This window comes from Astyanax mexicanus, chromosome 2 (assembly GCF_023375975.1).
Source record: "Astyanax mexicanus isolate ESR-SI-001 chromosome 2, AstMex3_surface, whole genome shotgun sequence".
NCBI classification, from domain to species: Eukaryota; Metazoa; Chordata; class Actinopteri; order Characiformes; family Acestrorhamphidae; genus Astyanax; species Astyanax mexicanus.
Window position 1 is genome coordinate 52,422,222 of NC_064409.1, and position 27,192 is coordinate 52,449,413.

The 27,192-nt window shown below is 37.2% G+C and overlaps 1 protein-coding gene across 1 annotated transcript in view; it reads left to right on the forward strand.

The window, feature by feature from the left end:
* tmem117 (transmembrane protein 117) overlaps positions 1 to 15,796 on the forward strand; it is a 78,807-nt gene extending 63,011 nt beyond the window's left edge. The window contains exons 5-8 of the mRNA XM_007244317.4: positions 1,972 to 2,069; positions 7,090 to 7,249; positions 10,450 to 10,579; positions 13,495 to 15,796. Coding sequence (XP_007244379.1) covers positions 1,972 to 2,069; positions 7,090 to 7,249; positions 10,450 to 10,579; positions 13,495 to 14,135 — 1,029 coding nt within the window. The 3' untranslated portion in view covers positions 14,136 to 15,796. The remainder of the gene's footprint in view (positions 1 to 1,971; positions 2,070 to 7,089; positions 7,250 to 10,449; positions 10,580 to 13,494) is intronic.
* The last annotated feature ends 11,396 nt before the right edge of the window (positions 15,797 to 27,192 follow it).

Sequence of the window (27,192 nt, forward strand, 5' to 3'; positions counted from 1 at the left end):
AATAGAGTGAACAGACTCTAAAAGTGCTGAATCGAGACATTACTCCAGGCTTTTTTACATTCCATTAATTCAACAAGGCTCTTTCCCAGTGACCTCCTCTTCTCCTCTATGAGGTTGTGTATTTCTTTTATTTTTTCTTCAGGGGGACGTGTCATGGTCCGAAGAGGCAGCACACACACGCATGCACACACGTGAACACACACACACAGGGTTTCACACCGCTGGCCAGCGCGTAGAGATTTGATGCCAGGCCCGTCCCGCTGAGGGGGCTCAGCGTGTGTGTGCTCTTGCCTCAGGGCAGACTAATCTATCGACACGCTAACCTTGGACAAAATGTGTCATCCTGAAAAGGCCAGATTTGCATAGAAACAGAGAGGAGAAAGGAGAGAGAGACAGGGCAGAGAGGGAAAGGGAGGTGGCTGGGTTTAATTACTTTTACTGATTGCTCAAGGGTGATATTTTTCTCCCAAACAGCAGTAAACTTTGACAGGAACTGCGTGCTTTGACTGTGATATCCATCCGCAGTAAACTCAAGTTGTCTGTGCATCAGCTTTATCAAAAGGGGCAGTAAGAGTAAACCTGCATCAAAAGTAAATAAATAATATAAATTAAAAGAAAAACAATACAACACTCTTTAGAATTCAGTAAGGATGCATCAGTTTCTGATATGATCATAAGCATAAAAGAAAAATATGGAAAACATGACTTTGTTTGTAATTATTTTCAACTTCTCATTTATAGATACACTGACAAGTAGTAGAAGTAGTATTTTTTGCATATAATGTTATTAATTTAATGTAAAATTATATCTAGTCAGTATATGCTGATAGTTCAGCAATTATATTCTGTGGATAATCAAGGATTAAGTTTTGCAAGTACGGTTCTTAATATAATAATACAATTCGCATAATTCATTTGTAACTTTGAAATAATGAAAAACTTACAGTTTAAAAACTTTATTAACTAAAAAGCAGAATCCTGGGTTTATTGTAGCTATATAATTGTCTAAATACGCTGCCATAACGTCTTACTAAATAAAGTATTAATAAATACTTGAATAAATCATGGGTAAGAAATTTGTTAGATTTTGTAGCATTCATTAACAAAAAATGTTGTTCAGGTCTGCATGTTAGAGGATCATTACCCCACCTCATCTCCAGCTCATACCAAAATTATTGGATGGAGCACAATCACTACATAGAGCACAGTTCCACTGCTCCACAGCTCAATAGGTTAATAAAGGTTCACATTAATCTGCTCCAGAGAATCCTATTCATGAAGAAGTATTTGCCCCCTACAGATTCCTTTTAGTTTTATTTTTGTCATGCTGATATTTTTCTGATTACCAAATAAACTTTAATATCAGACAAATATAAATTGTAAATATAAAAATCACTTCTTAAATGATAATTTTACTTATTAAAGGAATAAAAATATCCTAAACCAATCTAGCCCTGTGTGAAAAAGTGTTTGCCCCCTAAACCTAATAACTTGTTTGTGCCACCCTTAGCGGCAACAACTGCAATCAAACTTTACTGATAACTGGCAATGAGTCTTTCACATCTCTGTGGAGGAATTTTGGTCTACTCTTCTTCACAGAATTGTTGTATTTCAAACACATAATGAGCGTTTTAAGCATAAACCGCCTGTTTAAGATCATGCCACAGTATCTCAATCAGACTTTGACTAGGCCACTCCAAAGCCTTCATCTTGTTTAATTTAAGCCATTCTTGGATCATTGTCCTGCTGCGGAACCCAAGTACACCTGAGCTTGAGGTCACAGACAGATGGCTCAACATGAGTAATCTTTTGTGTATGACTGTGTCTTGTGCTATAGTGTCTTGTGTCATCTGCCTCCAGGTCACTACTCCTATTCTGTCTTCAAACAGAAGAAAAAGTACTGTATGATGTGTGAATAGTGTTCTTACGTTTGCAGAGATTTACTGACACCCCCCTTCTTTTCTCTGTCAGGTGACGGACATGATGCTGCAAGACTCTCTGTATCCAGACTGGGGACAAACCGCCCGTCGCTTTTGGAAGAAGGGCAACAACAGAATTGTGCTGTTCTGGTAAGAGAGAGTTATTTGGGAACTGGATTAGCGAAGGAAAAAATGAGTGTGAGATGTTGTTTCTCTGAACTTGTTAGAGTGTGTTTCAGGGAAACAGGGCTATAGGGGAGGATTTGTTTGTTTGTGCATGCTTGCATGTGTCTATGAAGACCTTTAAATTAATTAAAGTCAGTCAGCTTCAGAAGGTCATCACACAACCATGCCCCTTTCAACAGCACAGTCTCCTTGAACAGTGCAGGCCTCTGAGCTTTAATTGGTTGCTCTATTACAGCTTTGACCTGACGAGGCCTCTGCTCTGCTTTAAAGAGTTTTCAGTATGTAAACATGGTTAAAGTTGCAACACATACCTTTCACTCCTCCAGTTTATTTAGCCCTCATAATGAAACAAGGACTGTTTTTGATTCATATAAAACAGGGTTGTTTCTGTTTTATTCATTTTTATAAGTCTGAATGAAATATATTTCTACAGTGCTTTTTTACAAAAGATCTCAGTATGCAGCTTTTGGTAGCAGGATAAAAGATTAAACAACACACAAAACATAAATCATAAAACTCAATGTGAGAAAGCTGAAGCCAAAGAGACATAGAAAAACGTCATCAGAGCTGGAGGAAGAAACCTAGAAAGGACCCAAGGCTCAGAATGTGAGCAGAATCCTCCATTGGTCTAAACTGCTTATGAACTGCTTATATCATCATTAATCATAATTGCTTAAAGGTCACTATACAACCACATAAGTATAATATATCACTGGTAATAAGAGTAATTATAATAATAGTGACAACGGCAATGGCAGCGATTCGAACATTACTAGTTAGAGTCCATTTATACTTCAGTATGTCTGATTTGAATGACGGACAACAATTCAAGGCCAGTGGGATAAACTGGGCAGTGGGCAGCTTGTCTCTGGTAGGTGAACTGAGAGCCCAATGGTTACATTTCCATCAGTGTCTGGCCAGACAGGTGGGCAGGCCAAGGTGGGAAACAGGTGAACCTGAAGGTCGAACCTGCATCTATTTGTGGCTATGTTTTGTAATGTTGAACACTGTAAAAAAATATCTAACTGCAAGCACTAAAACATGAGCATTATCTTGCCTTAATAGAAAAGGTCAGAATTGGTGCATAGATACATGGACCCAAGGTGGTGTAATGGTGTGGAACAAGTTTCTTTGCACACATTGGTCCCGTAAAATCAATCAGTCCTTAATTGATTAAGGACTCAACTATATCTAGTTGAGTATTGTTGCTGACGATGTGCATCCCTTCATGACCATAGTTACCCCTCTAATGGCCACTTCTAGCATAATCATACACCATATAGCAAAGCATTCGTCCACAAAGCAAAATGTGTTTTCTCAAACAGGTTTCAACATCTTGTTGCATCTATGTGATGAGTACCTAAGACTGTTTCAGTCCAGAATAATGTGCTTAGTGGTTTTTCCCCTTGTTTTGATGTCTTTATTATTTTATTAGATTTGCCCTTTGTCAAGATATTTTTGAGGCATTTCCAACACTCAAAAACTCAAAATTTCCAAAAAAATCGAATAGTTATGTATAACCTTTGACCAAAATTTAAGTGCTAAAGATAAATAAAGATTACTACCTGGAATAAAGAGAACTACCTGGAACTTAGATCAGGTTGCCCCTAAAAGCAGACAATGGTAGTGGTGATAAAGAGCTGAACGATATGGGCAACATTTATATCACAATATATTGCTTCATTTGGGTTGATATAATAATATAATATAATATAATATAATATAATTAAATACAGTAATACCAGTATAAAAGCCACCACCCACTAATAGAACTGGGTTATATGGCAAAAATATTATATCATGATATTTAATGATGTTTTTGTGTTATACAGTATTTATTGTGTTTTGTGAGGCAGACAGAATGCTTCAGCAGAGGCAGATTCTGATTTTCTGATATTCAAATGATCTTTAATGCATATTATAGTAATTCTTATTTCATCTTTGCTGCACATGATCCAATTAAACATTATTTTCTACACTCTCTATAATAAAAATGTTAAGTTAGGTCAATGTTCTTTAAGCACTGATGATATCCTTAATATGCTTATTAAAGCTCATTGTTGATAAACTAAGGAAATTAATTTATGTTGCCCAGCTCTAAGATTAGGCTGGTCCAATATGCACCAAATTTAATATAGTCATTATTTCTTCATACCAGAAAAGCCTTTTTATATTAGGGGCCTTTGTTTTTGAAAAGTACTTCATTTGGTTTTACCATTTGGTTCCTCTATAGTTTAGACTGAGGTTTCTTAAATCATTTCAGAGTGTCCCAGTGATAATGAAGTCCAGTGCACTGTAAAGCTTACAGGGTCAGAGCAGCAGTAGATGAAGAACAGTTCAAGTGTAACAGCCAACTTAAAAGTGGTGTATTGAGGTGGAAACCTCACCAGAGCCAGAGCTCAGTAATATAAAGATTTGATCCTGTTACAGTGAGACAGGTCAGCCCATGGTCACATGACTGTGCCATAAAAAAAGCAAATGTCAGTACTTGATTTTTTTTTCATTTTAGCATTTGGTTGAAACAATCAATTTGTCCACTGCCAATAAATTACTCTTTTTCTGTTTTAAGCCTGGCTAGTGGACCCGCAAAGTGGTTTAATTCAGTTCTGCTATTTCCATAACTCCGCCTACAACAGATAAGGAAATGGAAGGGGATAATTCACTCTCCTGCGTTTAGAAGGAAATGAATTTCCATCAATGTACAAAGCAAAAAAGCTTCCAAATGCATCTGTTTTCCTTTTTCACTCTTAATAATAGAGTTTATCTCCACATTCTTATTATTGAACTTCTAATGTGTTTGTTTCAAATATGCTAAACGTAACCTTATACAGACTTATCCCCACAAAATATACATAACCAGTCAGCACAACTGTGCAACATGAACAAATACCAAAGCTAGGGTTGGCTGTGGTTAGGATGTTGTGACTGAAGAGCTTCAGTTAGCCCTAAATTGTAGGACTGTGGCAATGTGTGTAATGTTACGAGGGAGTTAAATATCTATGAAATCATGCAATAAACACTAATATAAAAACCTTTACTCATTTACAGAGATTAGTATAAAGCATTAAAAGCATTTATGGCCAAATAATCTTATTTTATGTTAGTTTGTGTCTTAAAACAATTGACAGTAAAATTTACATCAAGTCAGACTGATTTGTGTTTAATTACTGTGGTTTTAGGACATGTTTAGGCTGTGGTAAAAGGCTTTAGTTGGGAAGCAGTTTGATCCATGGTTAATGCAGGTAAAGTTAAATGCAGGAATATGTAGACATGCATGGCAACTGTAGAAACAAATGCTGATATGAAACTGTTTATTTGGGTGAGTAAAACTCTTTGGTTTATTTACAGTAAGCTTAGATTCCCAAATTTCTCTCTAGAGCATTAGCATTAGCTAGCAGTAAACATGCATGCTACCATCTGATGTACTCGCCTCTGAATATTGAAAAAGCCAGCGTTGTGGTAAGCTGCTAATGGTAATGCTGGTCCCAGAGTTCTAGCCAGGGTTAGCAGCAGGATACAAGCTGATAATACTCACCTCTAAACGTTAGCGGCTAATGCTAATACTGCTGCACACTCCTTTATAATACTGTACTTCAGTGGAGTGCCTTTACTGCTCTTAACAACCTGACTGGTAAAATTCATCTATAATGCACACCGAATTATAAGGTGCACTGACGAATTTTGGGGAAAATTAAAGAATTTTAGGTAAGACTTATATAATGTAAAAAAAAAAAAAAAAACGTAGATAATGTTAAGAAAGGGTAATATAAAATCCAAGACGTTTTACTGTTTAACATCCTGTCCAGATGCATTCCAAAAACCATTCCAACAGTATACAGTAAATTTAGTATTTATGAAGGTGCAGACATTTTACGTAAAATATATTTTGTTCTTTCCACTGAAATTTATATTTCCACTAATATGCTGGCTAAAGTAACTGTAGTTAACTGTGGTTCTGCACCTTAGTGTAAAGAAAATGGAAAGCTATAATATCTAAAAACCCTGCTCTGCCCAGTTCAACAGCTCAGAGCAGTGAAATAGTCCCAGGAGAGATATAACATCTCACTATAAGATGGAAATAATCACATTACTGTGGAGATTATTGCATCCATGCATTAGTAGTATATTACTGCTTCAAAAAGCAATTTTGCTGTCCCGTTAATGCTCTGCAGAAGCTTATGAGAAGAAATTGTTGCCTGTTCTCTTACTTTACAAGCACACACACACACTCTCACACACACAAAAACTAAAATATTAAAAAATATATGTTTTTTGAGTAAAAAGCTTGGTCTGCTATTTTAGGTTGCTGCACAAGCATTTGATTTCCATTTACTGATGAAATATTAACTGCAAATGAATGCTCTCGTTCTTAATGATCTGCAGGATATGGGAGATCACTGACCATATCAACATTTCTTTAATGGTGCTTCATAAAGATCAATGTATAAGACAGTAATCACCAAGGAAATCTAAAGTAAAATGGAGTGAGCGTTTGCTGTTGCATCTAAACCCTTGCAGTGAATTCAACCGTTTCTCCATTTTAAGAGAAATCATTTTTTTACTTCACATTTTTCTTAAATTGTTCCATAATTAGTTTTTTTTCACATATTTCCTCTTTCCTTTTATAAGACTCAGCTTTTCTAAATTGCTCTTTTTATATCGTGCCTTTTGTTACCTCGTCTGAACTTTGTTTGGAATTTCTCAGAGGCCTGAAATGCAGGAATGGATGCATGTTAATTAAAGAAATTAAGTTATAACAAAACATTTATATAAAACAGTTATATAAAACATGAATAGCTCAGGTTCATACTGTCTGAAATCAATAAAAACACAGAACTTTTATTTTACTTGTGTCTTTCATACAGTCTTACTGAAAGAAAAAACATAAGAACATGTAAAAAAAACACTGTAGATATTGTTATTAGTTAGAAAGACTCAATTATTGCTCTCTCTCTCTCTCTCTCTCTCTCTCTCTGTGTTTCAGGACAGTGTTGATCTCTCTAACGTCTGTAGTGGTATTGGTCATCAGTACAGATTGGATCAGTTGGGATAATCTGAACCGTGGGTTTCTACCGAGTGACGAAGTCTCCCGAGCGTTCCTCGCCTCCTTCATTCTTGTCTTCGACCTCCTCATTGTCATGCAGGTACAGCACTGCCCTCCCTGATGACTAATTAAAAATATTACCCTCTCTCTCTGCTTTCTCTTATGTTCTCTCTCTCTCTCTTTCTCTCTTATTTCTACTGCTTCTACTGTCTGTTTCTCTGTCTCATTTTCTCCAAACACACACACAAACACACACTAGAGGCAGCGTCTGTAAAGATGTAATTTGACCTGAGTTTACTGTGGTATTGCAGGTTTTGTGTAAATATATGACATGAACATTACTGTAGTGTGTTTTAGTCACAGTCTCATGCATATGCTAATTTTTTGTATACGTTAAGTATACTCAAGGTTTCCCAAGTACAGATACTTACACAACCTTATGTAACCAACACATGGACTCTATTATGATTTTAAAAAGCTGCACTGTAAATATTTACAAGAACGAGTGTATTTATATATAAATGTATTTATTTTTCATCATTTTTATATTAACTTATATGATTGACTTGAACTTTCTAAATGTTCACATTGTGATACATAAGTAATTGAAGAATGTTCTATCCTACTAGTACTACTGTCTAATTGGTTAATATTCAAAATCTACAGCTTTATGGTAAGTATGTAAAGTATACATTTATTTTGAAAAAACGACGTAAAACAACATAATTGCTATATACAGAAGATTCATTATATACTTTTTGTGATGGTGTATGTTATTAAAAGCAGTACACAATTTAATTTAATTGTTGCATTGAGCTGTAGAGCAGTGGGTGGTGAACATCCGGATCTTACTAACTATATTATCATAACTATGCAATCATGTCTTCACTGCACAGTCGAGACAGTTACCTAAACAAAAGCAGGATAAACTCTTTGTAAGATAGCAAAGAGCACTGCAACGCATATTGTGCAGGGTGTACAATAGGTTCCCTTGTATCTTGTTTGGAAATAAAAAATGTCCCAGCAGTTGTATTTTTTTTTTTTTCAAATATCTTTACTAATTACAAGATACATCATCAGAATGAGATAAAGAGTTTTTTAGTCTTTTACCTGGGAAATCTCACTCTGCACACTACTTCACAATTGTTGGACATAAGTAGATTTGTTTATAACAGCTAGTATTTGTAGATTTGTTTTAGATTATACCACAGTGTCCCCTTTTAATTTTAATGTATGTTAACGTTTTTAGTCTATTGTTTTATCAATTATTAGCTCTGATACAGTACGCTACTTTTTGGTTACCATGCTGAGAGACAGCAGCAGCAGACTCTAAATGCAAATGCTTCATCTAGTATGATCACTGTCCAATTACTTACGGATGGCACTGTAGATATTAGCCTTGAGTTATTGTGCTCCCCATCATGTCACCTCTCTTTGCTTTCGAGTGGAGCAGAGTGCCCACACAGGACCTTGAATTCTGTTTAATATGCTGCACTCATTCCTGCTGCCTCTTTCAGAATTGCCACCTTCCATTTGCTGCCATGTGTACTCGCAAACATATTTATTAGCCTTATTTACGACTTCAATTAGCCTTTTACAGCTGGAATGTAGCTCTCCTTGATCCGTTGTTTCTCTCAGCAGCAGAGTCAGTAAAAACTAGGCCTCAGAGACGGAGAGGTCCCGCTTCACCTTTGCCTGTGTTCACTGTGTGTGACGGTTAATCTCCTCACTCTGTGCGATGCCACATATACGTACTGGTAGATAATTTTTCCTAGAGACTAATTAACTTTCCCTCACTGTTCAGCTGTTGAGACCGGTCATTCTGAAGCCTCTTCAGTCCATCCTCCCTGCTGGATTTACAGGGCTTTTTTATTTGCTGCTCTTCTACGGGCTTTACGTTTTTAATTTATTGGTCTTTTTAAATGTGATGCTTATCATTAACTGAAATGAACTGAAACCAAGAGAGAGAGAGGGAGGGAGTGAAAGATGGAGGAGGAGGAGGAGGAAGGAGGGAGAGAAGGAGGGAGGGAGTGTAATTATGTATTAGCTTAACTCAGAAATCAAAGGCATGCAGTTTTGTAAACACAATGCTTAAGCACTAGGATGCTAAGTGTATTTTCCAGGGACTAAAGCCAGTTTTGCCTTAATTGGAAGTTTATCCTGCACTTTTATAGTTCAAAGCACATTCTAAAATCCTTCCCTTTCATTTTCGTTTCCTTTCTCAAACTCCTCAAATCCATTCCCAATGAACATGCTGTAATCCACACTAGCTGTTTTCCAGCTATGATCAGCTATAGTGAGCGAGAGCCTGGATGGTCCACATGCTCTGTGAAAGGTTGATTGAGTTTCTGCTCTCCTGTGTTATGGGCAGCTTCCAAGGGCACTACAGGCAGATAACAGATAAATCTGACATCTGCTTAGACCGATGGAGCTCTCAGCGCACTGTAGAGCGAGAACTTTTACAAGATTCCGTGATCTTAGATAAATGTCAACCAGAAAACTATAACGAAGTCTGTGTCTGAGCCGTTCTGTGCACAAAAGAGACAACTGACTGCGATGGAACAGCTATCTTTATTATTGTTATGTATTTGTTAACTGTGGATATTTTATAACTGTGTTTTTTCTCTTCACAAACTGAGTCATGTCCAATTCCATACAATAGTTTATCTCTACCTTTTACTTCTTAGGCTACGTTCACATTACAAGCCATATTGCTCAAATCTGAGTTTTTGCTCAGATCGGATTTGGCTATCTTGATAGTTGACATTTACAAATGTAAGTGAGCTGTATCTGTGCCTCACATGTGCACATTGATACGCTTATAAATGACTCCTTCTTCACCAACAACAAAAAAACCTCATATTTGAGAGACGACTCCTAGCTTTATAAATGGAAATGGATGAGTTAGCAGCTCATACGTAGAGCATCGAGTGGAGAGTAAACAGCTGGTCTGAAGTACATGCTCAGGTCGAGGAGGTGAAAAAAGGCCAGGCAGTTTGCTTTTGCTGTTTCTCTAGCTATAGCAGCACCAAGAGATGTGTGGGGACAAGAGAGAAGCACGTCGTAGCACATGCGTAAAAAACGCATGAAAGACGCATGAATTCTGATTTGACTGTTCACATTCATGTTGTATGTCCATGGATCAGATACGTATCGGATTTAGGACCACATATAAAAGTGACTCAAATCTGATTAAAAAAAAAAAATAGCACCTACCGTACATTACTAAAACATTGAAACAAACAAAAAAAATTACTTTGATCAGCAGCTTCATATAATCTGTGCCTCTTAATTTTTCAGGACTGGGAGTTTCCTCACTTCATGGGGGATTTGGATATGAATCTGCCTGGTCTCTCCACGACCCAACTAAAATTTAAACTACCCGTCTGCAAGCGGATCTTTAAGGAGGAGTATCACATACACATCACAGGTGCACTCTCATATATTCATCTTTTCTCTTTGAACAGTACCAGTCAAAATTCCCATTTAATGTTGTTTAATTATTTTCTACATTGTAGATGGTCTATATTGAAGATACCAAAACTATAAAGGAACACATCTGCACTTATGAAGTAAACAACAGGGAAAAAGAAGTGTTAAAGAAGCCAAAATATGTTTTATACTTTAGATTCTTCAAAAGTAGCATATTTTGCTCTGATGCCAACTTTGCATTATTCTCTCAGTCGGCTTCATGAAATTCTAGAGGTGCTGAGCACTTGTTAGCTGTTTTTTCTTCACTCTGTGCACCAACTCATCCCAAAAGTAACTGTAGTAACTGTAGTCTTGTTTGTCCCTCCTGCCCTTCATTCTGCTCCTCCTTTGCTCAAAATATAAACAAAATCAAGTGTATTGTAGCAATCAGAGGAAGGTGCTATTGTGAATGTATAATATCTTGATATTTAAGAATAATTTCTCATTTATTTTTATATTTTAACCCACAAATTAAAATCCCAAATGGGGCAGATTTTAGAAACTGATGTCCACAGAATGAATTGCATTCCCAGAAATGATATGAATATGTAGTTGCATAGTGTTCTCCAAATGCCATATATAAAAGCATATTGTTTGTCACAGTGAGATTCACATTTCACATTTGAGTCTCAAAAGAATGAGCAATATTCAATTTTGCTAGATGAATTTGTTCTGTTAAAAAAAATCTGTGTGACTAAAAAAGACAAACAACTAATAGATCTCCCTTATATGAACTCATCATATGAGTAACTCAAGTTCGATACAGATAGTTTCTTTGTACTTGTAGCAAAGTAGATTTTTTTATGGAATACTGGTTCTTTAAATAACATTTAATATTTCAAGGCTATTTCGACTTTAATTTAAGTACAGACAATATTAGATACTGTTGTATATTATGTATTAAATATTGTTTATGAAGAGAATGAAGAATTTCTTGTTGTCACCAGGGTTTGGGTTCATTTTATGTCTTGAGACATAACTCATTATGTGTCTATTCCCGAACATCTCTTATAAAATGATTTAACTTCAGTCTTTTAGTAAAGTTTGCAGGTGTTTTAATTAATTTTAAGGAACTACAGTAATATTTTTCTGTTTGAAATTTTCATTTGAATTGAATTCTCCCTCGTTTGTATTTTACATCATTTGTTTCAATAAAACTGTGTTTGTACAGAGGGATTCAGAATAAAAGAGCAGATTGACTCTAAGGATCTGCTCCTCTTTAAGTCCAATACAACATCTTTGACTCACTCTGGTCTTTGCCTTGACAGCTATTGTGGGAATAGTCAGTGATTCCCGCATGGGCTGCATGCTGAACAATTTGCGATTGACTGTTAACCTTAATGGGCAGCACAGCAATTTAGCATTATGAGAATAGTCTCGTGTGACTAAATTAAGGAAGAAGACTATTAAAAAGTAGACTCCTACAGACGAAACTGCTCGTTTCAGATCTCTCCCAGAGCCAGGGACCATCTGTTTTATTACCAGAACCACGAGGCTGTACTCCACTGTACCAAGTCAAGTCATGTCAAGTTTATTTATGTAGCGCTCTTCACAGTGGGTGTTGTCACAAAGCAGCTTTACAGTAATTCAGGTCCAAGTCCCTAGTGAGCCAGCCAATAGCATCGGTTTCTGCTTCAGAGCGAGAGGAAGAAACCTAGAGAGGAACTCAATCTCAAAAATAGAAACTTGCCCTATTTCTGGTCAACACCAGATTAAAAAAGCTAAGGAATATACAGGAATAAAATAGTAATAAACTAATTTAATGAAAATAACATATACAACAAAAAAACATCAGTAGTTAGTTGTTGTGTGGAGCATGCTTTTTACTTTCTCTGACTTGACCAGAGAATCCTTGACACATGCTGGTGACTCCATAGCATCAAACCAGGCAGTAGGGCGGTTCAGCTCGACAAATACAGAAAAACAAAGAGAATCTGTTTAAGGCGAGAGGACATGAAAGGTAAAACAAAGATCAGTCATCAGGCCTCGGTATTTAGCTCGACTTAAAAAGAGGGAGCCAGTAGGTAGCACAGACATGAAGGTTGATGACTAATTAAAATAGTCAATTAACGCCCAGACCTGTTCATTTTATCTAACAGGACAAAAAACAATGACCAAAAGTTTGTCCAGGAAAACGTATGGAGCCTTATTGTAAAATAAAAATAAGGAATATTGGAATCTTTTGTAGATTTAACAATTGGCAGTTTCAAGCATAATGATTTTTGTCACTGTCCAATGAAAAGGGTACAGGAAAATGATAAAACCTTTTTTTAACATTTAACAGAATTTTTAACAATGTAAAATAAGTATGCTTCAAGTATAATCTTGTGTAAGGGGGGGCTCCGAGTGGTCCAGTGGACTAAGGCGCTGACACTATGATCAGAAGATCGTCGATTCGAGTCCTGTTCATGTAGCTTGCCATCGGCTACTGGAGCCCTAAGAGCATAATTGGCCTTGCTCTCTTTGGGTGGGTAGATGGTGCTCTCTCCCCACTTCACTCCAAAGGGTGATGTCTCTGAGCACAAGGCGTCTGTGAGCTGATGTATCAGAACCGAGTCGGTGGCGGTGGCTGACTTCACATGTATCGGAGGAGGCATGTGCTAGTCTTCACCCTCCTGGTGTGTTAAAGCATCACCAGTGATGGGGGGGGGGGGGGGGGGGGACCGCGTAAGGGACCGCTTATGTGCGCAAATTATGTAGTAAACTAAACATTGCCAAAAAATTAACTAATTTAATTAATTAATTGAATACTTGTTTTTCATTGCACAGCAAAAGTTTAAAAAAATGAAATAATTAGAATATATGTAATTTACTTCAGCATGCTTCACATCTTGTAATGTTTTTATATTGACTTCTTGTTCTTGTGATTTTCAGGTAAATGGTTCAATTATGGGATCATCTTCTTGGTGCTCATTCTTGACCTCAACATGTGGAAGAACCAGATTTTCTACAAGCCCTACGAGTACGGGCAGTACGTCGGCCCCGGGGAGAAGATTTATACCGTGGAGGAGCCGGACACTCTCAGCAACTTCAACCGTAGCACGCTGACCTGGGAGTGGCGCTCCACTAACATAGACCCGCGCACCAACCGAACCTACATCCACAGGGACATGTTCCTCCACAGCCGCTACATCGGCACCAGCCTGGACGTGAAGTGCTTGGCCTTCATTCCGAGCCTGGCTGCGTTTGTTCTCTTCGGCTTCTTCATCTGGCTTTTTGGACGCTTCCAGGACAGCGAGACCTTTCCGGAGAGCCAGGACAAAACGTACGAGCGCATCAAGCGTAAATCACCCTCCGATTTGGGCGTCACGCCAGAGGAAGTTCACGTGTCCATGTGCGAGACTCTGAAAAGGACTGGGGCTCCCATGCTGCTGCTAGTTGACGCCCACCACTTCGGTTCCTCCACTAACTCCATATCGCCCTGTTCTAATGAGACCCAGGAGACGCAGCCTAGCATTTCAGTGGATAAAGCAGCATGTCCGGGAGCTGCCGATGTCGACAAACTGTCCCCGTGATTCTGTAGCTCTAAACAAGGCTAACTCAGACTAATAAAGGTGAGGGATACTTCTACTGACCTCCTCCAACTCCTGCTTTGCCTTTGTGGTGTTGTCAGAGATGACTGACTGTCTCCAGCTTCGAGCCTCCAGCCTCCAAAGAGATCTCGTAATTGGCCTGGAAACCTTCAGAGGACTGTCTGTTCGTCTTTTAAACCAGAACAGAGGGAAGCAAACAGAATCAAGAAAAAAACCCAGAGTGGTGGTGTCTTTTTTACATTTTATTAAAAAATCACCAAGACATTTGTGGCACCACAGTTCATCACCCTTCTCATCCAAGATCAGTATTGTAAATGATCCGGTGGTGCTTAACACTTTATTTTTTCTACTGTCTTTTTTATCGAGCTATTTTGGTGCCTACATGGAAATCCTATTTATATACTACAGTATGTACGTATGCATGGCAAAATGGTCATGATAAATTATCTTCAGAGAACGCTGTGCCTTCACTTAAGTCCATTCACGGACACAAAATTCAAAAGTCTTTTAAGACGTCATACACAATGTTCTTATACTACTAATTCATTTGTAAACATTTTGTAAACATCTTCTGAGACAGAAGGCCTATTCACACCAAATTCAATTTTTTTTATGGATGAAAAAACACAAAAGCAAGTTTAAAAAGCTTTTTTTCTGCATTGTTGGAACATCAGGATGACCAATCCTGAGCCCTGTTCTAACAGTTACAGACCAAACGAATGAGCATCAAGATCTTTTTCATAGCAAAACACGTGTATTATCTTTGCTTTAACTTTATGTTTTTATTGTCCTGTGGGTTTCTTGTCCTTTTACACAGTTGTCCTATACAAATACATTACTGGTCAAAGGTTTTAAAACACCCATATTTTTCTGTTGTCCAGTATCAGTACTGTATGACCCTGATAATCTGCTTTTTATTTTCTCATCTTAGCAATGATTTTATTACTGCACTACTTCACCTGTCAGACCTCTAATTCTTCTCTTCACAGCTAAAACTACTGAGACTTAGTCCAGTGTTAGGCTGAGCTAAAGGAGTTGCCATGTAGGTCAGCCAGACCTCTTCCTGTATCAGTTTTATGAGTCAACATCTTCTGAAGGTGTAGGAAACAGTACTCCCTGCTTTCTGGCTTTATCTTTGATTTCTCAAAAGAAAAGACTTGTACTTTTAATAGTTACAGAGTTCTCTGTGGCATTTTCTCTCTACATCACTTTTAGTGTGGCATCAGTCAGCAAAGGCATCTTTTAGCTGATGCATCAGAGCTGCGTTGCAGTGCTTACCTCAGAGCGCACTGGCTATGCTTTAATGCATATGCTAATCAGCAGCAGGTGGTGGCTGTCTTTACGAGTGTCAAAGGAGGCATGTGCTACTCTTCCCTCTCCTATAGTTGGGGCATTATTTGTTTTGGGGGGAGTGGGTGGGGTAATTGACCTTCCAAAAATGGGATAATGAGAAAATGGGATAAAATAAAGACTTTTTTAAGAATATTTTTAGTGTAAATGAAAATGTGAAGAGAGTAAAAGGAATGAGTAGAAATGTATAAGAACTATGAGTGTTTGTCTTTGTTTACAGATCACAGAAGGCAAACCTCTATTAGGGTTGGTGTGAAAACTGGATGATATCCAGTGTAGTTTTTTTTTTTTTATCTGACAAAAATCCTATTTGGTGTGAATAGGCCTTGATTTTTTGCTTCACCAAAGCATGTTTTCCCAAATACAAGCTGAAATGTCTTTGCTCATGTTATCTCTTTGTGAACAGTGTTGATTTTTTTTTCTGTCAGTAATCCTTGCCTTGATCATGATTGTTTATCAGTAAAGGTCCACTAAGTATAGTTAACACATGCTTCAGTGCATACGGTTCAGCTTGGCCTGCCTGATACAGTACAAGTAATGCATTGTAGATCCTATTGACGTGTATGTCTCATGTTTGGAATGAATTTTAAAAATGGGATTTTTAAGATTAAGGTATAGATTTAGTGACATGACACTGTGTTTGTGTGACACTGTTTTATCACCTCATTTTTTTTATTTTTAATGATTTTTTAATGTAAGAATCTTGAAGGATTTTAGCTAAAGAAACAGAATCTGACCAAAGTGGTTTGTTTTTAATTTATTTTTAGACTTTTAACCAAATATTGTTTTCCTGTCTTTTAACATTAACATTGTTTTATCATTGACCAACAGTTGAATTATTTATTTTTTCTTTTTCTTTTTTTTTTGCCGGTGACATATTTGTTAAATACATATCAGTCCTGTCACTGTCGGGCAGTGTTGTCAATAAACTGTCGTTTGGTAAACTGCAGCTCAGCGGCGGTGGGTTGATTGAGTTGGAGCTGGGCTGATGTGAGTTTTGGGGGGGTAAATTTATGTCGCTCATCTTGAAATGCTTCCAGAACAGCAACTGCTGGTTTCCATTTCAAACAGGCTCGGTCCACAGTGACCCTGTTGCCAAGCAACTCTTCAGGGCCAACCTCTTCCAGCTGCTGACCCAATTAGTTCATTAGGGAGGGAAAATAACTTTGTGCAGCCAAGGCAATCCGACTCGTTTAGATGAAAATTTGGTAAATGACCATCAGTTCCGATTATGTGTGGCATGTAGAGTTCCAGAACCATTTTTCACAGCTTTCCATGTACTGTAAGACCCTCCGGATCAGGGACGAGAGCATTACGGGTGGGTTACAGTGTTATTCTCCGCATCATTTATATCGTCAGGAACTAAAGAAAAGTATGCTTCATTAAAAGTTTTCAAAAATTTGATTCTGAAATAAGTGAGAGATAAGAGAGTGCAACTGTTTAAAAATTGTGGCACTACTCTTTATATAGCCTAAATATTATGAGGTATGCAATATATTATTTATTATAGGGCTGTGTATTGGCAAGAACATGGGGATGCAATATTGATCACACTATAAGGTTTCCGATTCAATAAATTGCAATACTGTATTTTTGTTTTTATTTTAGGAATTTTTTTGTGTATGAAAAACATAAAGGAGTAATAGAAATGTTCTTTTTCTCAATCAGAACAGTGGGATCTGAACCCAGATTACAACAAGTAAAATTGCAGTCTAACCTTCAGAGATTAAATCCAGTACAAAATTAAATTATTCACCAATACTTTAAATGTAAATTAAGAATTAAAAATCAATACAGAGAATTGATACTGTATAGCATAAGTGTTTTTGCCTTTCACTTCAAATGACTGCTGCAGCTTGATTGCCTTTATTTTATTGTCTTTTAGAAAGCTCATTTGCTCATTAGCTCCTTTGCTTTATAGCCCCCTATAGATTATCCATGCATGCTGAAATTGTTAACAAACTGACTAAATATACTGATTAAAAAGATCATTAGATGATGACCACTACTTATTCTGAAACAGACTCCCTAAACTGCAAAAAAAAAACTACACAGCCATGAAAAGACTGAAATGACTAACAAAAAGTAAAGCTGAGTTAAATCTCTGCCTGAAAGTGGCTTGTTTTAATTCTGTTCTTGTGGCCTATGCCATCTAAAGTTTCTTTACGTAACTTAAAAAATTGGAATTGTGCATATTATTGTTTTGGCCATATTAGTCCTTAGTCTAATATGTTAGTCCTTAATGATAACAATAAGACTACTGAACTCACTGTTAAAAAAAAAAAACTTAGATATTAAATACACAAATACATTATTGTATTCAAAAAATATGTAAAGATGTGTTTATGTTCTATAATTACAGTTAGTAGCTTCTATACAGATCTAGGTTTTGGTCAGGTTTTCAGGCAGCTTCTGCTCATGTCTTGTGTAGGGGATTCTCCTTGTTGCTGAGGGTTTAAAATGAGATATTGATTTCTGCTGAGCATACAGTCAGGCCAGGAAAACTATCAAAGCAATAGTTTGGACGAATAAGTGTTTGAGGCAGAGAAAAAGTAAGAAGCTCATTTTAGCTTTGTAATGACCAATGTATGAAACACAGAAAGCCCGAGGATCAAAGCATGATGAGCGGTTTGGAGCAAGAGCTCGACAGTAACTACAATGCACACCACACAGTAAACAAGTTATAATAGCTTTTTTATAACTGTAAGTCTCTGATCTCTGAATAATGTCATTGGAATTCTTCAGGAAATCCATGGCACTGGTAAAAATGTAATAGTAGCAGACATGATTGAATTGTTCTGTGCAAGTCGGAATTATTTAAAACAAGATACACTGACCACAAAAAGGGAGCTGTGGGTAGCAGTGGTGGCTGTTTGACACCTACAGCACAACATGGGGCCCTGTCAGTGTGCAAACTATATAGTCTTTATCAATAATTGAAACACTAATAACATTAAGTTTAAGGAATAATCAGTAATAAATGCGAGAGTCTGCCCACCCTAGACGCAAAGCTCATGCGGACTGCCCGATAGATGAGTCTTTTACTGTAGCTCATCAGTGAATATAGACGTTTTAGTGTCCAAGATATCTGTCTCTGCTGTGCTACAGGTAATGATAAATTACCTAGCCATGGTCGCAGCACACTGATTAAATGCTATCGTCTTTACTTAGCAACCCTGAGAGGCCACAACCCACATAATTTTCTGTGATGTACCACACAGTTTAAATAAGAAAATACTGTCTAAAACTGTTCTGACATCATATAGCTGGTCTTAATGTTGTGGCTGATCTGTATTTGATCTGCATATGAATACAGCATTATGCAAAGTATACTTTTAATGCTTTTTAAATGAGAATATTGTACTGTTACTGGGAGTTCAACTGGGAGCCTAAATGGAGGAAATAAACGTTATAAAATATTATTCTACAGTTTAGAGGGAAATGAGGTGGATGAAAGTAGCGGATGGCTTGATAAGGAGCTTGTTGAATTAGCATTTGTGCTAAACACGAATCGTGTAACAGCTCGAGAGGCTTCAAACACACACAAACAACTTGGGACAATATGAGAGAAATGTGAGATTAAATGCTATGGGAACATTTATTACAAGCGTACTAGGAGGTCAAAATATGTGCCCTTTACACAGAATACGTAGCTACATGTTGGCCGGTCTGAATTGATTTTTGCCATTTGAACTGATTCAGAATCGTTCACGTCCGAATCGAGATACATCTAAGAATTGAGTATTTCCCCACTTCTTGTGCAGAGAGTGTAGAAACACGGATGTGGCCATAATGTTTGACTTTACTCTGTAGAAGTCTACTGATGCACTAAAAACATCAGAAATTTACTGTAGAGACACAATTACTATCAGAAGAAAACCAGTAGACTCTTTTACTGTAGATGTTGCACACTGAAACACTGAAACAGAGAGAGCAGCTGCAACCGGGTCTAAATTGAATCATTCTCTGGCTGGTCATCCACTAAATTTCTCCTGGATCACTTGTCATGTCATCCTGTTCTTCCCATCTACTAGATCACAGTCTCATCTGACACCCGTGCTGCCGCCCCCCTGGCACAGGCTGAACTGTGAGGCTCTTTGAATCTGTCACACTTCCATCACCGTTGTTCCTGCGAGATTGTGGTAAGGATGTTCTTTGTCAGCTGCTGGTGTGTGAGCGTACGTTTGGGAGTCCTAGATTGCCCTTGACATTCGCACAGCAGGGTGGACCATGGAACAAATCCCAGGGTAGAGTCAGTCACTCGCTCAGAACAGAAAAGGGAAAAGGCCCAGCAGCACTGAGTATCTCTCTCTCTCTCTTTCCTTGTCTCTGTCTCTCTCCTTTCAATTGCTTTCTCCTCAGATATGAAACTGTATTTTTATCAACCCTGCTGCAGGGAACGGCAAGACAATATCACGAGGTCCTCTCCCCATAAAGAGGTGGAAAATGAGAAATTACACATTTAAGCCCTCTTCCAGTCTAATAGCTATGTTCCAAATCCAGACAAAATAATAATTTATCATGATGGCACAGAACATTATTGCACATCTTTCTAATTACTTCTGCAACAAAAATAACTCACTGCAGTGACTGATAACAATTCAGAAAAGCGCTTTTATTAAAAAATGGAAAAAAACTATTTGGCACAGTTTGTCACTGTTAGCTCAGAAAAAATGTTGCAAATGGACTGAATAAAATGACTGTAAAATGGGGCAGCTGTCTACAGTCTATAGAGAGAATCCGTGAAACAGTTTGCTTTAATGACTGCTCTGCCTTTATTTTACTGTCTTTCAGAAATATTATTAGTTCCTTGGTTCCACTTTATCTGGACAACCCCCTATAGGTCATCCATGTATGCTAAAATCATCAACAAACTGACTGATCACAATAGCATTTTACCATAAATATTATTCTTAAATAGTCGAGCAAGCATCATACTGAGCACTAATTTGAAATCTTTTTAGGAAACTAGGCCCAAGTTAAGATCAGGACTAGGTTAGAGAGTTTTACAAAACTTCCAATGTCCATCTGTATTTTCCTTACATAATTACATAAATACAAACCCATACACACATAAACCTAGCCCACAAGTGAAAGACTTTTACCTAAAACTACATCATGACCAACATGTAGTGAACTATAGTTGAACTATAATGAGATAAAATAAAATTTGCCACGCATTTTACCATGCCATTAAAAACAAATGTGATATGCTTGTTAAACCTTAGCCCATGTTTGTTGTGTTTCTTCTTTTCTTGGTTCTTTTTGTTTCTGTCTTGTGTTTTTGCTTGTCATCCCTATTCGGCTTGTGTTCCTAGCTGTGTGCTCTGTAGCACATGGCTCTGTTTTGTTTCTTGTTTCTGCCTAAGCCCCGTGTCTCATTTCTGACCCAGCTTCCTCATTATCTTCCTCAGGTGTTTCTTGTCTGTGTATTATTTATTTTGTCTGTTTGTTTGACTTCTAAATTGTTAGTATTTACTTTTTCTATCTAGTCCCTTGTTGTTTGTATGGTTACTAATAAAACCAACTTACAATTTTATACTCCCTCAATGCTGAGATGCACTGTCATTTACAGTCGTTTACAGGCCAATCAGAGCAGAGCACATAAAATTATTAATAGGTCCAGTATAAATGAAAGCCTGCTTTATTCTAAGGTTAAATAAAACAGTTTGTAAATCACATGTAAAACTAATCTGGTAATTTCCTGTCACATAACTATGAATACACAAATTAACTTGTTCAAATATTGACTCAAAAGCATTTTTAACCTTATCAGATATTTTGTTGAATCTAATTTTCTTTTTTTGGGCTACATCAAAGCAAAGAGATTTTACAGGAAACTTCTCATTCTTCAGTATGAAAAGTTTTGCTTACTGCACGATAGCAGGAACACGTTGTGTTGCCGTGGTTCACAGTTAGTCAGTCATGTCCCATGTTTCCTCGAGATGTGCCACTAGATGACTGGCCTGTTGCACACAATGCCACTGAAGCTAATCACTGGCTGACTGCAGAGACACAGACAGTAGTATTAGCTCCCCGTAGGCCAAGGCATCTGTTGCAGTGGTCTCATCTTTCCAACAGAAAATTGGACATTTAGGAGCCAGCTGGACAATCCCCGCGCCTGCTGTGCCTCCACTTTCCTGCCGCTGGCAAAAGGCCACCACTCGCTAGAAACTGCTGAACCCAGCTAGGCCAGGAGAAACTGTAGCCAAATCCATCCAAAGCACTGTGGGCATGGTGCTCTCCCAGCAGTATTTCACTGTCATAATAAGTTTATAATGATTAACTATATGCCTATGAGCTTAGTTCATGTTCTAGGGCCAGAATCTGGACCCACATTAACCTTTAAATTCTGCAGTTAATCACCTTTTAGATATCTGCTCCACAACTGAGTAAAGCTAATGCTCTATGATGTCCTCAGGACATGTTATTGTAAAATGTTAAATGTTATTGTAAGTCTTTTAAAGCCTTCCCTGCTTTTCTAAAATGCTAGAAGTATTTAATCAAGGTTTTGTGAAGGTTAAGGAACAGTTCTGCCTGTATTTTAGCGAAAGTGAAGGTGCTAGCTCATTATTTTACCATATTCAGAGCTACACAATCCCTCTATTTCACCTACACGGCCATTAGAACGTTTTAAAGTATGTGAATAAATCCGTAATTGAATTTGAACTAAGCTGCAGTTTTATATAACCTAAGTGTGCTTAACTTCACCCTTTGGCATCTGTCCAGACCAGCAAGGTAAAGGGGAGGTGGATCTGCAAGTCGATGAGTCCATAAATGAATTCCTGATCAAATGCAGGTGCAGCCAGGGCTGTTTTTTTCCCCCCATCTTGGACTGTATCCTGTGTGCTGAGAGCATAATCTACAGGATCAGTGCCATCAGCAGATTGTGCTGTGGAGGGAAAATACTGCAGCCTGGGAGCAGCTCTGCAGTACCACCACTCAAACCTGAACCTGCGGGGAAACCTTATTCTGCTACATCCACTTTCACAGGTCCGTTTATTCTAGATTTGTATTAAACCATCCGGTCAGTTCATATTAAAGTGTTTATGGTTCATCTTATTTAAAGTAAATGCAGTGTAAAGTAGATTCTGCTGTGAACATTGATCATACAGTAGCAGCTATGCTAACACATCAGTCTAACAGGCTATTTAACCTTTTTCTGCAGGTGATTTACACTAGCATACCCAACCAGCTTTCACACACAAACACACAAAAACATAGCAGTGCTTTGCTGAGCTAGCTTGTTAACTCTAGATAACTTATATACACCACCTTCCAGAGAAGAGGAGCTGCATCTGTGGTTGAAGGAGCTAAATTTAACACATCCACCCAAACATCTATACATCTCCTCTTACCATTCTGTGGAGGGAAGCTCAGTGAGAGCTTTTTTAGTATTTCTTTTTTAGTGTATAATTAAACACTGAGGTAAAGATAGGCTCTAAGTATTTATGAATTCGCTTGCAAATTTAACTGATCTAGCTATCTTAACTAGTGTAAAACAAAACATTTTTAGTCATTTCTTGATCATAAAAAATGTGATAATGAGAAGCTCTAAATATTTATTTGCTAGCTAGCTAATTTAGCTAGCTAACTAGTGTAACACAGAACATTTTAGCCATTTCTTGAGCATATCATAACAATTGTGATAATGAGAAGCTCTAAATATTAATTTACTAACTAGCTTATTTAGCTAGCTATGTAAAACATAACATGTTTAGTAATTTCTTGAGTAGCGTTATATAATAAAACACTAAGGTAAAGATAAGCTCTAAGTATTTATTAATTAGCTAACTAGCTAATTTAGTTAACTAACTAGTGTAAAACAGAACAATTTCCGTAATTCCTTAAATATGTAATAAAACACTGAGGTAAAGATAAGCTCTGCATATGTATTAATTAGCTAACTAGCTGATTTAGCTAGCTAACTAGTGTAAAACCGAAAATGTTTACTAATTTCTTGAGTAGTCATAAAACATTGAGATAATGAGAAGCTCTAAATATGTATTAATAAGCTTCAACCCATATCTACAGTATCACTGTACCTAGTCATTACTCTGCCTTAACCTTATACCATTCAATATTCTGTTCTTCAATATTTTACCAGTATGATAAAAATGAGGGGAAAACAGTGATCATACATTAACAAAACATTATCTCCTGGGGTGCCCAAACTTTAAAATAAAACTATAAAGTATGAAGTTCCACATTCTGTAAGCCAAAGACCGGAATCCTGAAGCTGAAACACTTTATAACCCTGTCTCAGCATTAGGCCAGACTCTAAGAATACACGTCACTGTAATCACAACCATGACCATCCTCCAGTTTTTTTGCAGAGCTCATTTAAAAGGGTATGAAAATAAAGTGGCAATGGAAATACTTTATTTCACCTTTAGTCAAGAGAAAGCGGTAGAATCGTTTAAAACCATGAAATAAAAGAAAAGAAAACCAAAAGCACCCTGAGGTAAAGATAAGCTCTAAATATGTACTAATTAGCTAACTAGCTAATTTAGCTAGCTAACTAGCGTAAAACCGATTTTTTTAAAAAAAAATTCTTGAGTAAATCATAAAGCATTGAGATAATGAGAAGCTCTAAATATATATTAATAAGCTTCAACCCATATCTATAGTATCACTCTTCACACAGACAGGCTTTAAACGAGGGTAATCAGTTGGATCAGGTAGGGGTGATTAAGGTTGGACACAAAAGCTGTGTCCAGAGCAGAGTCGTTACCAGTAGCCTGCTGGTCACAGATATGGAACAGTCTAATAAGGCTTTATGAGAAAACCTCCCTTTTCATTTCTTCACAGAAATAATTCAGATATCATCTTAAAAATATTCTAAAAGAACCCTATCTTGAAGTCTTCTTTTCCCAACATTTCATTTTCATCAAATATTTGTGGTGGTGAATTTCCTTTTCTCCCTTTGCATTAGATATGCGCAGTGAATTGTGAGTAACTCAATCGGAATGTCGGTTTTATTTCTCAGCTGTATACGAAGGATCTCTTGGTCAGTTTTGAACAGCCTTCAGTGACTTAGCAGCCAAGAAATGCAGCCCACCCAGGCTGCAACCTACACTTTGGAATGTAGATAAAGTCCGCTGGAAGGCGAAGGTGGCTCTCTGGGTTAGAGAGTTAAGAGACTACTGATTTCGATGAATAACACAATAGCTGTGTCCCAAATGATGCAGCTGAGATATGCTGCATTTCTTGGCCTCTATGTTACAGAAGAAAAAAATCATATATCGAAGTATCAATATTTTGTTTTGCAATAGCAAAATAGCAGTGTTGTACTCTGTTGTTGTTAGATATGTTCTAATTGCATAAATTAATGATTAGGTAGGATAGCTACCACTCCGATACCTCTATATCTCTATATTATAATTATACATTACCATAGAGTTAATTTTGCAAATGTAATTGCATTGTAAGCCTTTTGTGAGCTTTGGCTAATTGCTCTGTCTTTCGTAATCCTAGGGGTGAATGGATGTGGACTATTGGACAAAATTTTCTACTCATTATCTTGTTTTACTACATACAACCCCAAGTCCATTTTACACCAAAGTTCTCTTTTAAAGGCTGAAACTGATCCTGTACCTTTGTTTGAGCATGTACACCACGAAAAACGAAAAAAAAGAAAAACAGTACCACAATAAATTTAACTGTTTTAAAAAAATTTAAACATGCAAAAAAGTTTTTTTTGCCTCGCTAGTTTTGTATGTATTTTGTATGTATTTTTTTCCCTAATATTTTCCCCATCTTCTCCCTAATTCTTCTCAGCCAATTACTCAACCCACTTTTTAGGACTCCCCCTATCACTAGTGATGCCTCAACCCACCAGGAGGGTGAAAACTAACACATGCCTCCTCTGATACATGTCAAGTCAGCCACCGCCTCTTTTCGAGCTGCTGCTGAACTCTTAAAACTTTAACTTTTTTTACTCTGAGCTCCGGAACTCTTTAAGCTTTATTAATATGAACTTGTTTTGTTTGCATTATTTGAGGTCTGAAAGCTCTGCATGTTATTTTAGCCAATCACTTATTTTCTGCAAATAAATGCTGTAAATGACCAAAAAAAAATATTTGGATTATTTTCTCTGTAGTTTAGAGAATAAAACAACAATGTTCATTTTCCTCAAACATATACCTATAAATAACACAATTTAGAGAAACTGATTCAGAAACTAAAGTGGTCTCCTAATTTTTTTTCAGAGCTGTATATCTCAGGTAGGGTGTCACATGATTGACTGGGAAAAAACATAGGTGGTGCATTAAAGCATAGGTGTTTAAATGCTTCTCATATAAATCTGAATATATATATATATATATATATATTGTATTTCCCCATTACTAATAATGTCCCCAACACTTAAAGGGAACATGCCTCCTCCTGTACATGTGAAGTCAGCCACTGCCTCTTTTTACATTGCAGGATAACCGGTGTGTTTAGAGAAAGGCACCAGATCCCCAGCTCCAATACGATGGCTAAAAGATGCCTGTGACATTCAGTATTATTACTACGGGAGTGATGTGGAGAGAAAAAGCCATTTTCCACACTGAGAGATAAAGGCCAACTGTGCTCTCTAGGATATTTTACCAAGCACTTATTCTCCTCTAAAACAACCTCAGTATAAATTTGATCACAGCTGATGCTGTAAAAACACTCTGCACCTGCAACAGCAGAGTTCAGGAGAGCAACACTCCTCCAGTCCATTCAGGGCAAAGCTCACCTGAATCACATTCCAAAAAATCTGTAAAGCTGGCAGTACTGAGAGCGAGTGCAGTATTTACTGTAGTGTGAGTTCTGTGTTTCTACGAAAGATCCTGACACAGCTACATGACTCCTGAATGACCTTAGATAGTGTGCACTGTATAACGTTCAGAATATGTATGAGGACATGTTGCTGTTACTGGAAAGGCTCCCACCTCCTCGCCTCTGCTCCAATGCTCCTGAATATTCATGCCATATTCAAATATAACAAGAAAAGGTGGGGAGAAAAAAAACAAAACAAACAAACCTAAAACTAGATACAGTCGCAGTCATTTAGTCATATCGAATGATGTTCTGTTGATTTTATTATGTTATATTATTTTGATATCGTAACATCTTCCACATATCACAATCTTTTATAGTGATTGCACTTAAACTTCTTTTGAATAAACTCAACTAAATTATTTATCACATTTAACAAATTGAGGGGGGGTACCTTAAATGTGCATATTTTAATGTTCTTGGGAGATAGCTCTGAACTGAACACTTTAGATTATTTTAGTAGTTTACCTTATATGCCATCAATTTGCATTCAAAGAAATGTCGATTTTCTCACTCTAACCTTAACCAGACACCACTACCTAGCCATTACTCTGTCTTAACCTTATACCATTCAATATTCTGTCCTTCAATATTTTACCAGTATGACAAAAATGAAGGGAAAACAGTAATCATAAATAAAAAAAAAACATATCTCCCGGGGGGCCCAAACTTTAAAATACGACTATACAGTATAAAGATCCACATTCCGCACACTAAATACCTGAATCCTGAAGCTGAAACACTTTATAACCCTGTCTCAGCATTAGGCCAGCTAGACTCTAAGAGAACACATCACTATAATCACAACCATGACCATCCTCCAGTGTTTTTGCAGAGCTCATTTAAAAGGTATGAAAATAAAGTGGCAACGCATCAG